Source organism: Brachyhypopomus gauderio, chromosome 9, assembly GCF_052324685.1.
Source record: "Brachyhypopomus gauderio isolate BG-103 chromosome 9, BGAUD_0.2, whole genome shotgun sequence".
In the NCBI taxonomy this organism is placed as follows: domain Eukaryota; kingdom Metazoa; phylum Chordata; class Actinopteri; order Gymnotiformes; family Hypopomidae; genus Brachyhypopomus; species Brachyhypopomus gauderio.
Window position 1 is genome coordinate 8,565,283 of NC_135219.1, and position 15,066 is coordinate 8,580,348.

Below are 15,066 nucleotides of genomic sequence, written 5' to 3' on the forward strand. Positions count from 1 at the left end.
AGAAGTTTGTTTGAGAGAGTCAAGGATGTGTTAAAATAAACACTGGACGTTAGTGCCTGTGTGAGGGAAGTCACATTTCCAAATGTGGGCACCTTGCATACCGTGAGCTCCCGCTGTAAGCCCTGGTGTTACTGCGTTGCCAAGAGTATTCTCAAGTTAATGTTTTACAAAGCGAGTGTGTGCGGCTGTGGCCCGAGTGCTCTGCACGGTGGTTAACTCCTGCCTCAAGCGGTATTGCTGTACACATCTTAACCTACCTCTGTTCTTCTACCTGATAGCAGTGCGACAGAGCCACCGTTTATTTACTGACACTCACCCAGCGAGATCGCTCACCATTTTAAGTGTTTGCTGAGCTGGACTGAAGAGTTTGTTTGTCGTGGAGTTGGAATGGGCGTGTGGAACACGTCTGACCAGTTCTGCACCTCTCCACGTGCCCCCTGAGAGAGATTAGCTTTTGCATATCGTGTGGCCTTCACGCCGCCGTTTAGCACGCATAGCTCGGCAAATTTTACGTCTTTCCCTCACAGCACCAATATCTGTGCACGTTTTGAGAATTAAAGGTAGTCATACATGTATGTAAATGTGACTCTGCACTACATCCAGAGTGCTCACCGCTCCCTAAACTTGTGCAACTTGATTTATGTTGTGTCTAACCAAACTGTAGTCCGAGCTGCTCTTGTGTGAGGGGCAGGGTCAGGTTATGGGTTTGATGTATGGCGTTTCCTGGTGGAATTTTTGCCTGGCGGCAAACCTGTTACTAAACCTTTATGATGTCGGGTTGATGCCTGTCCTTCTGAGCAGAAAGTTTGTTGTTTCTTTATGAGAATGAGTAAGTTATTATTTAGAAACATTTCACCGACTATAACTGGAAAACATAAGGAAGGGGGGGGGGGGGGGATCAAAGTCAAATTTATTTATATGGTGCTTTTTACAACACATGTCACAAAGCAGCTTTACAATTGTATGGGTCCAGATCCCTAATGAGCAAGTCTGAGGCGATAGTGGCGAGGAATTAAGATGGCAGGAATTAGGAATAAACCTCGGGAGGACCAAGACTCGGAAGGGAACCCATCCTCCATTGGGCAGCCCACTAGCAGGAGTCTGTATTTATAGTGCATAAAATGTCAAGTTGAATACATCAACATTGAAAGCACTGTAGTCTCTTAAATATTATCAGTATACAGGAGGAGTGAAGGGTGTGAGGTTGGTGCAGGAGGAGTGAGGGTGTAAGGTTGGTACAGGAGGAGTGAAGGGTGTGAGGTTGGTGCAGGAGGAGTGAGGGTGTGAGGTTGGTACAGGAGGAGTGAAGGGTGTGAGGTTAGTACAGGAGGAGTGAAGGGTGTGAGGTTGGTACAGGAGGAGTGAGGGTGTGAGGTTGGTGCAGGAGGAGTGAAGGTGTGAGGTTGGTGCAGGAGGAGTGAGGGTGTGAGGTTGGTGCAGGAGGAGTGAAGGGTGTGAGGTTGGTACAGGAGGAGTGAGGGTGTGAGGTTGGTGCAGGAGGAGTGAAGGGTGTGAGGTTGGTACAGGAGGAGTGAAGGGTGTGAGGTTGGTGCAGGAGGAGTGAAGGGTGTGAGGTTGGTGCAGGAGGAGTGAAGGGTGTGAGGTTGGTACAGGAGGAGTGAAGGGTGTGAGGTTGGTGCAGGAGGAGTGAGGGTGTGAGGTTGGTACAGGAGGAGTGAAGGGTGTGAGGTTGGTACAGGAGGAGTGAAGGGTGTGAGGTTGGTGCAGGAGGAGTGAAGGGTGTGAGGTTGGTGCAGGAGGAGTGAAGGGTGTGAGGTTGGTGCAGGAGGAGTGAGGGTGTGAGGTTGGTGCAGGAGGAGTGAAGGGTGAGAGGTTGGTACAGGAGGAGTGAGGGTGTGAGGTTGGTGCAGGAGGAGTGAAGGGTGTGAGGTTGGTACAGGAGGAGTGAGGGTGTGAGGTTGGTGCAGGAGGAGTGAAGGGTGTGAGGTTGGTGCAGGAGGAGTGAAGGGTGTGAGGTTGGTACAGGAGGAGTGAAGGGTGAGAGGTTGGTGCAGGAGGAGTGAAGGGTGTGAGGTTGGTGCAGGAGGAGTGAAGGGTGTGAGGTTGGTGCAGGAGGAGTGAAGGGTGTGAGGTTGGTGCAGGAGGAGTGAAGGGTGTGAGGTTGGTACAGGAGAAGTGAGGGTGTGAGGTTGGTACAGGAGGAGTGAAGGGTGTGAGGTTGGTACAGGAGGAGTGAAGGGTGAGAGGTTGGTGCAGGAGGAGTGAAGGGTGTGAGGTTGGTGCAGGAGGAGTGAAGGGTGTGAGGTTGGTGCAGGAAGAGTGAAGGGTGTGAGGTTAGTACAGGAGGAGTGAAGGGTGTGAGGTTGGTACAGGAGGAGTGAAGGGTGTGAGGTTGGTACAGGAGGAGTGAGGGTGTGAGGTTGGTGCAGGAGGAGTGAAGGGTGTGAGGTTGGTGCAGGAGGAGTGAAGGGTGTGAGGTTGGTGCAGGAGGAGTGAAGGGTGTGAGGTTGGTACAGGAGGAGTGAAGGGTGTGAGGTTGGTGCAGGAGGAGTGAGGGTGTGAGGTTGGTACAGGAGGAGTGAAGGGTGTGAGGTTGGTACAGGAGGAGTGAAGGGTGTGAGGTTGGTGCAGGAGGAGTGAGGGTGTGAGGTTGGTACAGGAGGAGTGAAGGGTGTGAGGTTGGTACAGGAGGAGTGAAGGGTGTGATGTTGGTGCAGGAGGAGTGAAGGGTGTGAGGTTGGTGCAGGAGGAGTGAAGGGTGTGAGGTTGGTGCAGGAGGAGTGAAGGGTGTGATGTCCCCCAAAACTGTTTCTGGTTGTTAACACGGCCTTCACTTTTCTATTGAGAGAACCCTTTACATGTTTGGAACCTGAACATCAGAGCCCATTAATGGGAGTGTGTGTGTGGGGGGAGTGTGTGGGGCGAGGGTGTGTGGGGAGTGTGTGGGGGGAGGGTGTGAGGGGCCTGGCAGATTGCTAGACTGCAGTTCTGCTGACTATCTTTGTTGCAGTGCATATCTGAGGTGTGTGTGCCTGTGTGTGTGTGTGTGTGTGTGTGTGTGTGTGGAGGAGCCAGCTCCGGGAATTGTTGCACTTTGAAATCATTATCCTTCTTGGCCTGACACCAGTTAAAATGTACTGAGGTCTCACTCTCTTGTCCTTCTGGTGTTTCACAATGATGGGAAATAAACTTCTGAGTCTCAAAGGTTCTTTTCCGTAGAGTGTTGTTTGTGATTACACCGAGCGCCACCCCTTACTCCAGCCCTGTGACCACCACATGGGTCCAACCTCCAAACCTGCAGAAAAAATCTGACAGCAGTAGCCAGCCGGGTTGAACAAGTGCAGTCCGCCTTCTGCAGCGCATGTGTGAAGAACCTCCCGAACGCTGCAGGATGTGAAGAACCACCTGAACGCTGCAGGATGTGAAGAACCACCTGAACGCTGCAGGATGTTGGGTTGCGCTCTCAAGGTCCTTGGGCCAGGCGCTGCATGTGCTTCGACCAGAACCTGTGGACACTCCCTTCATGTTCTAACTGGGCAGCAGAGCACACATTTGTCTTTTGTAGTAGTTTGAAAGCTGTGGTCATGATCAGGCAGGAGTAGTCGAATGCGATAGGATTCTCACTTTTAGCCAGAGGTTTGGGAGCCAGGAAACTTTGCCTTGACAGGCCAGACTCGTAAGGGCTCACAGCAGTGGGGGTATTCTGCAGTGTTATGCCGTCTGCCTGTAGTATTGTGCATCTGTATTGTGCGTCTGAGGGCTGGAGTGTGTGCGTGTTTGTGATCTCTTCTGGAGGGGGGGGGGGGGGGTACCCACACAACACCCCCATAGCATTTCTGCTCCTCCATGGAATGTCATTTCATTTTGGCCTCGTGGGATCAGTGCGCCGAAACATGTTTGCCTGGAATCAGTGTTCAAGTCCGTGATTGGAGCAGGCATTTCGGGGAGTGAACTGGCTCCGCCTCTTGGGTGGGGCTGCTCAGGATTCCTTGGTGGCGGCAGACAGGCTGAAGGGGTTAAGGTTCAGCTGTGTTCCAGCTGTGGAGATTATACTGGTAACCAACAGCCGGTGCTGGGACGTCCATACCACCCGCCCTGTTATTAAAAAAAGGGCAAGGAGTTATCCGTGTGCCTTCCACACACATACGTGACCTCCTCCTAGCGTGTGCCTTCCACCCACTTACATGACCTCCTCCTAGCGTGTGCCTTCCACCCACTTACGTGACCTCCTCCTAGCGTGTGCCTTCCACCCACTTACGTGACCTCCTCCTAGCGTGTGCCTTCCACCCACTTACGTGACCTCCTCCTAGCGTGTGCCTTCCACACACATACGTGACCTCCTCCTAGCGTGTGCCTTCCACCCACATACGTGACCTCCTACAAGCGTGTGCCTTCCACACACATACGTGACCTCCTCCAAGCGTGTACCTTCCACCCACATACGTGACCTCCTCCAAGCGTGTGCCTTCCACCCACATACGTGACCTCCTCCAAGCGTGTGCCTTCCACACACATACGTGACCTCCTACAAGCGTGTGCCTTCCACACACATACATGACCTCCTCCAAGCGTGTGCCTTCCACACACATACGTGACCTCCTCCAAGCGTGTGCCTTCCACACACATACGTGACCTCCTCCAAGCGTGTGCCTTCCACACACATACGTGACCTCCTCCAAGCGTGTGCCTTCCACACACATACGTGACCTCCTCCAAGCGTGTGTCCCCTCCTGTCTCACTCTCTGTCGTGCGTGGTCCATGTTTGTCCTCTCCTGTGCCAGTGGATGTCCTGAGGGTCCCAGCTGGGAACTGGGTCTTCGCCGTCAGCCTGTGGTCTGTCCGGTTCCTCTTCGCACGCCGCACAGGTGTGGTGTTTGCTTCCAGCACCTGCCAGTTCAGTGGAGTTTAGTGGACTGTTTGCGCAACGTGGACTCAGCTGCCTGTTTGGTGGGGGACACAGTAATGGCAAAATGACAGGCCAGTGGCAGTAGGTAATATGAAGAGAAATATGGAACTCTGAATCAACTGCTTTGGGTTCGCTTACTTTGTGATCAGAATAAACAGGAAGTTCCACCACCTCCTTCAGCCTTGTGTTTTTAAAGGTGAAAGGTGAAGCTCTGAACTACAACAGCCTCATCTGTGGTCTGAAACATGGGCTGTTTAGGCCACGGGCTGTTTAGACCAGCAACACAAAACATTGGACCGCTGGTTCAGATATACTGCATACTGAAGGCTGACTGTGTATCACCAGCTGTGTATCGAAATGATTTTGAGGTTTTAAACATTTGTTCATTAATTTGTAGTTTTAAAGTTGAACTCCTGTTTTCTCTGTGCTCCGTAGCAGATATATGAGGTTTCTGAAGATCTCTTCAGATGTCCTCAGCAGTTGTAGTGTACAGCCTAATATCGTGTTGACAGCTAACACTGCAAATCCTGCTACATTGGAATGGAATCTGCTATGTGCACATTTGTAATGGGTGACCGGTGTATAAACTTTGCCAATAGCTCATTAACAGGCTTACTAGAGTTAAAACTTTACAACAATTACACTTGAGCTACAACTTTCCTTGACGAGTCATGAAAGCGCTTTCATAGGTCATTGTAGTGAGTTTATGGAGTGAGTTGTTGTGTGCCTATAGGAACACAACATGGACAGCTCATCTCCTTTAAATTTACCACTGTCCTTGTGAGGTTCCGTGCGTGAGATGTAGCTTGAACTCTCCTCTGATACCATCTTCCCAGTCCCAGTGGGGCTTTATGAATGACCACGACGCAGCCAGGGTCAAACAGGACTGGTTCCTCTTCCGGTGTGTTCTGAGCAGGGTGCAGGTAGGGAGCTTGAGGTCAGATTACGAATACAATGGGCTGATTGCAATCGTTACAGTAGTTCTCTGGAGACGGTCCAGGCTAATGGTCTAGGATTCACTTCCTGTGCCTACATTCAGGCATCAATACATGCGGTTACAAACTGTGTTTGGTGCTTACTGCCTCTAGAATGCCAAAAAGGATATGAAACGTTTGTGTGTGAGTAGGCCTTGTAAAGTCCACTGAACTCAGCAGATGTGGCCTTTACAGTGCATCACTATTGGTCCTGATTCAGCATGTTTAGTCATGTTCCCGACAGTTGGGTTTCCACAGTTTCTATTCTTGTTTGGTTGGAAATTAACATGTGTTCATGTGAACTATGTGAACTATGTGTGTTAAACCTGAACCGTTTCTTGACTGATTTATGCTGTATGTCTTTGTACTCTTGAAAACTCCATCCTGACTGATCTGTGTGTGTCTGCGTGTTTGTAGGGCTCTGTGACGGGGGGATCGCGCTGATCGAGCTCAGACGTCCGAGGGAGGAGCACTAGCCCTTCGTCATTCACTCCTCACCTTTGCCCCCTGACCCCGGACCCATCGCAAGCAGCCATGGCACCCCGCAAGCGTGGCGGCGGAGGACGTGGCATGTCCTTCGTCTTCTGCTGCTTCCAGAGCGGGGACCACCCGGAGATCACCTACCGTCTCCGGGAGGACTTTGTCCTTCAGACCATGGAGCCCACGCTGCCCATCCCCAGCTACGACGAGCTGGACGCCATGTTCTCTGAGCTTGTGGTGAGTGTCCGGCTGCGCTCGCGAATGTGCTCGCGTGATGTCGGCCGTTGTCTCGTTTGCGGCAGCTGTGCGCTCGGCTTTTTAATTTCGGCTTTTTTAATTTTTTAATTTGTCCAGCTGGTTTGCAGCTGCTGTGTACATCATCGGGGGATCATGTTTGTGGGTTTATATGCCAGTGTGCATGTTTTATGTCATTTGCAGTCCTGAGTGTTAAGTGTTGAACGTTGTATATGCTTGTGTAATGGCTAGATAGACATATAACGTAAACAAAAAGAACTTTTTCACAATTACAAGAACTAAATCAAAAGTACAAAGGATGCTAGGCAGGTTGTCATTGCAGGTGTATGTCACAACAGCGGCATTTCAACACAGTGAAGTATGGTGGTCACAAGCTGCACTCGCCAGGTGGGAACTGTTGGATGGCAAAACTCATGGACCCTTTACAGAATGGCGGATACACACCGCCGTGTCACGGCCTTAAAAGGAAAAAAAAGACCTCGGGCTCGAGTTTGGTGGCCCAGTCTCAAGGTTTGCAAGGCTGCACTGTGCATGTGAGCAGTTTCAGCGGGACCTGTTGCTGTCGTGCAGAGATGCCTGCCGTGGTCTGCAGGACACTAAAGCAGGACCCCTGGACCCCTGGGCCCCTGGACCATGCCGGCTCTGTTTAGGAGTGCTTTTTCCTTCCATCATGTTGTTTACATTTGAGGAAAGTTAAACGAGGCCTTCCACCCACAACAGCTGTTGCCCTCCAATTAAAGATGAAGAATGTGCTACAAAGCAGAAGAATCCTGTGATGTGAACACAGCGGCCACGATGTTCCCATATTTCAAGATAACACTTGAAACACACAACTAGACAATGAACATCTGTGATGTTCTTAACAGTGGTCCAAACATCACTGAACTTCAACCCTCTTAAACACTGGAAGCCTTTTCCGTCTTAAAGAACTGTCCAGTTTTACAGTACACTTCATGGTGCGATGCAATAATAATCCAATAGGTTGAGGCTATTTTGATAGTAAAGGATGACACCACGTATTGGGTAGTTGATATTAATAGTGTTGTTTTTGTTATCATGTCCACTATGTAGCACACACAGACATCATGAAGTGTGTTCACTCCTCTATTCCGCCCCTAGTCCACTCCCTCACTCATCTGCTGTAATTGTGGTGTAATGACTGATCAAACTAGAGCAGCCTACAAATAATCCTGTAATACATCTCTCTCTCTCTCTCTCTCTCTCTCTCGTGTGTACATTTCTTCCTCACGCCTCTCTCTTGCTCTCTGCCAACCCCTGTGGTCTGTTGGCTCAACTTGTGCTCTGTACGTCGACCGTCTTTGCTGTGCGCATCAGTGGGCCCCATTGAGTGGCCGTGTGCCGCGGCCGCGCTGGAGACGAATTGCTTGTTTTTCTCCTGGCTCTCTTCAGCCTGTCTGTCCCACATGTTGGTCTGAATTGATGTACAACACAAAGCTGCTTCAGTCGCTCTTCCCTTCACTCTGACGGAGATGTTTACACGCTTCAGAGACTCGGCCACGTGGGGCTCTGGACTGAGTCAATGTTCAGGTTGTAAATTACAGTCTTGTAATGGGGCAGCATGTACACATTCTGTCTTGTGAATAGTTCTGTATCTGTTGAAGACCACCTACCTAGGGTCTCTGTTGGTTATTAATAATGTTAATCTTTCACAAATCATTGATATATAATTTTTTATACAATTTTAGTTTATAAAAATGACATTTTATTTTATTTTTTTATATAATTTCCCCTTTTCAAACATTCAATAATGTGATGGAACTGAGAAAACACGTTTTCTTTATTTAGATATCCTAAACTGATATATATTATATATTAGATATATAAACTGTAGCTTCACTCGTACATCCTGATTTGATTTTACTTTGCATACTAAGCCCAAACGATCTAATGTTCTTTAGCTCATGAGTTGATTAAGTTAAACCGAGTCAGGGAATCTGTTTTTTACAGAGTACGGTCCCTCCTGAATGAGCCCTGTCACGAGTGTCTGTGTACTGTGTGCGTGAGAATAATGCATCGTAAAGCTGTTTTGAGGGGCCGCTCCATGTGAATAATACGTGGTGTGGGAACCGAGATTTTCCACGGAAGCTACAAATTTATGATGGAGGGGTTTGGAGAATGCCTGAGAGGTTACTCTTTTGTCTGGGACTCGTGTGTGAGTTTTGTATAGGTAACAGAACTGGGCACAGACGGAAGCTTTAAACATCTTGGTTTAATGTGGAAACCCAGTGACTCAAATCTGCACTCTGTGTATTCCCTTATATAGCTTGGAGATGAAGGCATAAACGGTGAGTAGGGGGACAGAACCATACAAGGATTCAGTGATGTGGACGGTGCCCGACCTTGTGGTAAACGCTGTGGCCATCGTCTTATAAACCTCGTGGCTGGAACAGCCCTTGGTCGCAGTCTTGACTTTAATTACAGTGCAAATACTTTAAATATGAACTGATTAAGATCTGGAAGCTGATATGTTTGACTTTGGGACAGGAACCATGGCATATAATGTGCATTAGTTAAACCAAACTGCTGTCCATATTAGAAATGTGTCTCAGCAGCCACACAGATGGCCCACATGGCCCTGTGATGTTTTATTGAGCTGCGTGCCACTGCTGAGTTCCTGGGCTGGGCTGCAGATGGGCTGTGCTCTCCGGGCCGGTCCTGTAAGCCGCATGCCTGTGTGTGGAGAGCTCTCTGCAGCCCATACGATCACAGCCGTGCCCCTGCAACATGAAACTCTAAGTGCAATATCAAAGAACAACTCCGCTCCTCAACCACACACACACACACACACACACACACACACACACACACACACACACACACGTAGACCTGTCTAGCTCTCTGTAGCTCTCTCTTTACCTGATGTTGCCCATGGTGGAAGCGAGATTATGTTACGAGAGCTTTGATAAGCAGATGAGCCCTCAGCATTATCACTGATGTTCTGTTTGGTGATGAGGACGAAACTAGACCAGACGTGTTGTGAAGAGACTTGATGCGGTGCAGTTATAACGCAGCACGGCTGAATATAGTGATTGTATTACTGCATGATAGCATAGCAGTGTGTGTGTGTGTGTGTGTGTGTGTGTGTGTGTGTGTGTGTGTGTGTGTGTGTGTGTGTGTGTGTGTGTGTGTGTGTGTGTGTGTGTGTGTGTGTGTGTGTGTGAGGAAGAGGGCATTACACATTGCAGGTGAGGGACCTTTTTCTGAAACGTCCTGTTTCTCTGTACCTTGCTGCAGTTTTAACTACCTGTGTGTAGAGGTAGTAAAAATGGCAGTGCTGTGTGTGTGTGTGGGGGGGGGGGGGATGCTTTTTGCCGAATGTGCACTTCATATCCGATGGGATGAGAGATTAGCAGGAAGGGGACTGATGGCAGAGACCCAGGGCAGGAAGGGGGGGCCACAGCTCTTCCTCTGTGCAATGTCCCTCACTGGACGCCACGGACATTACTGTCACCATGACTACCCAGACAGGAAGGACATCAGCTCCGTTTTTTTTTAAGTGGCTGATTAGAAAAACTCCTACACAAGTGACCCGGGTAGGAAGGCATGCAGACATCCCCACTGGGCATTTACCCTTGTGGTGATGGTAATGTCTCCACGTGTATCACCGCCAAAGACACGGTACATGGTACATGAGACTTTTCAAGTGACTTCAGTGTTGCTGGATAGTAGCTACAACTCCAGCATAAAGACGGGGAATTGCGGGCAGGGTCGCTAGAGGCCAGCCTGCTTTAATATGCAGGGAACCTGTGGGGCTTCCGTCTCACGGTCTTTACACCGCAAACGTTTGCTGTTTCAATCTTCCATCTACCAATGTGGTGTTAACATCTACGGATGTCTGTAGTTTGCTGGTATGTGCAGTTGGTTTCCACCGTCCTCTTCATCACGGGTGAGATTCCCACCTCAGGATCGTGGCAGAACGCATGTTTTGGGGGATGAAGCCAGCTGTCATACTTACACTAAGGGCAGCTGATGATGTATACGTGCCAACAGTTGGACCACGCCCTGGAATTACACCATGTGACATCTTGACCATGTGACCCAGCCCAGCAGAACGAAGCGGTTCTGTGAACCCACATCGCCAGTGTCCTGCACCGCCTTAATACGTGGGCCGCTGTGGAATCCACTGGCAGGCTCGCTCTGTTTGGAGTCTGGGAGGATGGTGAAAGGGAATGTACCCCCCCTACCCCACCCTCACCCCACCCCTACCCCACCCTCCGGGCCTCTGGAGGCAGAGGGAGATTAAGAAGGCTGTGCAATTGTGCATGTAAGTACATAGTTTCGCTGCCACAGACACGGAGATACTGCTGGAATTTGTGGGTGTGTGTTTGTATATATCTGGAGAATTAAGATTGTTGCAAGGTCTGCTGGGGGTCAGCTGGGACTGGAAAACAGCTCTTGCGTCCACAACCACAAATTATCTGGAGCTGTCTCAGCCACACCCACCGTGGAGGGCCAGCCACACCCACTGTGGAGGGCCAGCCACACCCACCGTGGAGGGCCAGCCACACCCCCGTGGAGGGCCAGCCACAACACAGCACTTGTTACTGGTGCTATTTCCAGGACCAATTGAAAGGAAATTGCTGGTGGAGAAGCTTGTGGTCGAGATTTCACAGTCAAAAGAATTACAGTGTGTGCACTCACAAAAATGTGTGTGAATGAGTTTGATTAAATCTTTATATTCTCTCCCTCTTTCCCCATGTAACACAGGAAAAAAGGAGATTGCAGTAAACAGGCACACAAAAAAGTTGATGTGGTCGACAAACAGCAGGATGTGGTGCTGTTTAATTAGTTGACTGAACATTGTCTCATCTGGCGTGTTGTGAAGTTTGCAGGTTTGTAATGTCTTAACTCTCTCTGTCTCTCTCTCTCTGTCTCTCTCTCTCTCTCGCTCTCTCTCTGTTTCTCTCTGTCTCTCTATCTCTGTCTCTCTCTCTGTCTCTCTCTCTCTCTCTCTCTCTCTCTCTCTCTCCTCACAGGATGAGCTGGACCTCACAGAGAAGCACAGGGAAGCCATGTTTGCATTGCCTGCTGAAAAGAAATGGCAGATTTACTGTAGCAAGAAAAAGGTGAGAACTGTGTGTGTGTGTGTGTGTGTGTGTGTGTGTGTGTGTGTGTGTGTGTGTGTGTGTGTGTGTGTGTGTGTGTGTGTGTGTGTGTGTGTGTGTGTGTGGGTGTGTGTGTGTGTGGGTGGGCATGTGTGTGGGTGGGCATGTGTGTGTGTGTGCGTGCAGGCATGTGTGTTGTAATTGCTATTCAGCTGGTCCTCGGGACAACGGCGACACTTTTCTGTGGTGTTAGAGACGCCGATCAAAGACCCATCAAAGTGCTGCCACTTAGAACTCTGGTATAAACGGGCTGTTGCTCAACGTCCCTCTTCTGTCCAGAGAAGCTCACTTTCAGCTCAGAGACCGGCTACTTCAGTGGTCAGAAGTGGCCACTTTTCACAGAGAGGTGCATGTAAGTGGAACTCTTTCATCCGAGGGGACAATGTGTTTGTTTAACACAGTCCGTGCCTCTGTCCACTGTGTCGGCTCCTGAATGTTGAGAGAGGAAAGAAAGACCTTTGACCTCTCAGGACAAAACTGCTCCATCTGTCTGAGATCCTGGTCACGAAGGGACAGTCTTGCTGCTTTTCTGCACTCAGTCTTTAAGAGGAACGAAGAGTTCCACGAGTCTGGCCTGAGCACAGGGAATGCTGTCCAGTCACATGACTGCTTAGAATGTTGTGTAATGGTGCTGTGATGGTCCATTCTAGGCCCAGAGGGGTGGGGTCACCTGTCTAAAGGCACCTGGGTGAGCACCGTCACTGTAGGAAGAGAACGGTTTAGCCTTGTGGCTAGCTGACCTTTGACCTTATTCAGTGGCTAAAGACTATGCAACGAATGACTTATGAGTAGATTCCTCAACTGCTGGACCCCCAAACTTTTTTTTTTGCTTATCTGTCTCACGTTTGTTCTGACAGTGCATTCTGTTTGCACCACAAAATCATGGAACGACACTCTAATCCTCTGGAGACGTCTCCTAAACACTCCACACAACTTGAATCAAGAACATAACTGGCCCCGTGTGTTGGAGATGGGTGGCTGAGTCATGTCTGCGACCCCCGTACTGAACTAATCAAGCCCAGACAGCAGCCAGACACCAGGATCAGCGCTCAGCTGCTCAGATCCGCCTCCAAGCAGCGTCGTGGAGAACAGCTCTACACGAGAGTTGCTGTATGTAAGCATGCCAACGCGACATGTTCACCTTGTTAGGGTGGCACAGCTCGTTCCCCTCAAGGACGTGGGAGGGGGGGGGGGGGGTTGGTTAGGTGGGGGCAGGAACAAAAGAAATGAGCTATGTTCACTCTATTGCCTCCCCAGCAAGGTCAGGCTGGGAGAGGGAGAGGCTGATTTACTCACGAGTAATCCCAATCCCAGCAGGGGCTGACTCATTTATGCCTGCACTCATTTAACTCTGCTAGGTGTTTTTTATATATATATATATATATACACACATAAGCCACTGTGGTTGTCTTGAGAACTCGCCCCAGAGACGAAGGTTGATGTGCTCGCTCCATTCCACAACCCCTGGAGATGCATAAAAAAAACCACACGATTTTCCTTTGATCACTAGTGTTGAAAATTGCTTGGTGGCCCTGATGCAAATTAAATAAACAGTTTGCATAAGATGATGTCGGCTCTCTTCACATGTAACGAATCCTATTTGGGTGGGGGGGGGGATTTAGGAGATCTTGGCATTTACTTCTTGTCCAACCACACATGCAGTGTCCCAATTACGGGCCTAATTTGTAATTGTCCTGGGACAGGGAGACTAAAAAGGGCACAATTATGCGTGAAATAGGGCACCAACTTTCTTACAGTTTCTCTCTTGCCTTCTGGTGTTTGCAAAGGAGATGCGCTTCACTGTCTGACTGCCATTCTGTGTGTGTGTGTGTGTGTGTGTGTGCCCCTCAGATCTACCTTCCAGTGGTGTTCTACCTCTTACCTAAGCAGCACTAGGACATTCTGATTTTGGGGCTTTTTGACGCAGTTCATTTGGGCATCTTCCCCAGGAGAGGGCAAAAGTGCAAAGAATGGACAGATTTAGGGAGTTGAGGTGCACGGTTGTCGGGAGATGAATTCTGGCAGTGTAGCAACAGTACCGCTGAGTCAGCAGAACTCCTGGCCCGGTTCCCACAGCCTCAGACAGGTGGGGGTGTTTTGTAAGGAAAAGGTTGTTGAGTCCAAAGCAAACAGGAAGCTCTCCCAGTGCAGGTGCAGCTGTTGTTTCTAATGGGTATAGGGGTCCAGTGCAGGTGCAGCTGTTGTTTCTAATGGGTATAGGGGTCCAGTGCAGGTGCAGCTGTTGTTTCTAATGGGTATAGGGGTCCAGTGCAGGTGCAGCTGTTGTTTCTAATGGGTATAGGGGTCCAGTGCAGGTGCAGCTGTTGTTTCTAATGGGTATAGGGGTCCAGTGCAGGTGCAGCTGCTGTTTCTAATGGGTATAGGGGTCCAGTGCAGGTGCAGCTGTTGTTTCTAATGGGTATAGGGGTCCAGTGCAGGTGCAGCTGTTGTTTCTAATGGGTATAGGGGTCCAGTGCAGGTGCAGCTGCTGTTTCTAATGGGTATAGGGGTCCAGTGCAGGTGCAGCTGTTGTTTCTAATGGGTAGAGGGGTCCAGTGCAGGTGCAGCTGTTGTTTCTAATGGGTATAGGGGTCCAGTGCAGGTGCAGCTGTTGTTTCTAATGGGTATAGGGGTCCAGTGCAGGTGCAGCTGTTGTTTCTAATGGGTATAGGGGTCCAGTGCAGGTGCAGCTGTTGTTTCTAATGGGTATAGGGGTCCAGTGCAGGTGCAGCTGTTGTTTCTAATGGGTATAGGGGTCCATTGCCGGGCTGGCAAGCTCGCTACAAGGAGCTCCTCCCCGTCCACGCTCTCCTGCACCTCGGTGCTGTGCCACACTTTCAGGAGCAGGTCCGCCCGGAGCAGCTTGGCACCGCGTCCCCCCCCCGATAACCACAGAGACCCGCGGCGCTTCCGCTCGGCTAATGACACGGCACCCGCGCCAGCTCCGACGGGCCCGGGTGTTTGCGTTGGAACCGGACCCTGAGCACAGCGCCGTGCCCGTCACCGCCGCATCCCTCTCTCCGTCCCGCAGCGCCACCAGTCCAGGCCTGTCTCCACAGTTCAGTACCCCCCCTGAGGCAGACGGAGCTTTAACCACCAGGGCTGCGAAGGCGGCGTGATTGATTTGTAGGGCTGATGAGACCTCGGGGCAAATGGGGTTTATTTTTTTGGGGTGTGTAACGACATGCAACTCGTGCCTTAAGCATTTAGTCACAATTGTCATACTTCTGGATTTCACGTGCCCTGCATCTCAGCCATTCAGGGTTATTTTCTATTAAGACAGAACTGTTCTATTTGTGACTTTCGTAAGGTTTCAGTGGAAGGTTTTTGTGTTGTCCACCTTCCTTTTGAACTTACCTGCAGC

The 15,066-nt window shown here is 50.0% G+C and overlaps 1 protein-coding gene across 4 annotated transcripts in view; it reads left to right on the forward strand.

Moving 5' to 3' along the window:
- daam1b (dishevelled associated activator of morphogenesis 1b) overlaps positions 1-15,066 on the forward strand; it is a 53,994-nt gene that overhangs the window by 19,084 nt on the left and 19,844 nt on the right. For all 4 annotated transcript variants that reach the window (XR_013133168.1, XM_077016856.1, XM_077016855.1 and 1 more), the window contains exons 2-3: positions 6,259-6,558; positions 11,574-11,663. Coding sequence is in view for 3 of the 4 variants with exons in the window: in XM_077016856.1 (XP_076872971.1) it covers positions 6,376-6,558; positions 11,574-11,663 (273 nt within the window). In the remaining variant the exon portion in view is untranslated. The remainder of the gene's footprint in view (positions 1-6,258; positions 6,559-11,573; positions 11,664-15,066) is intronic.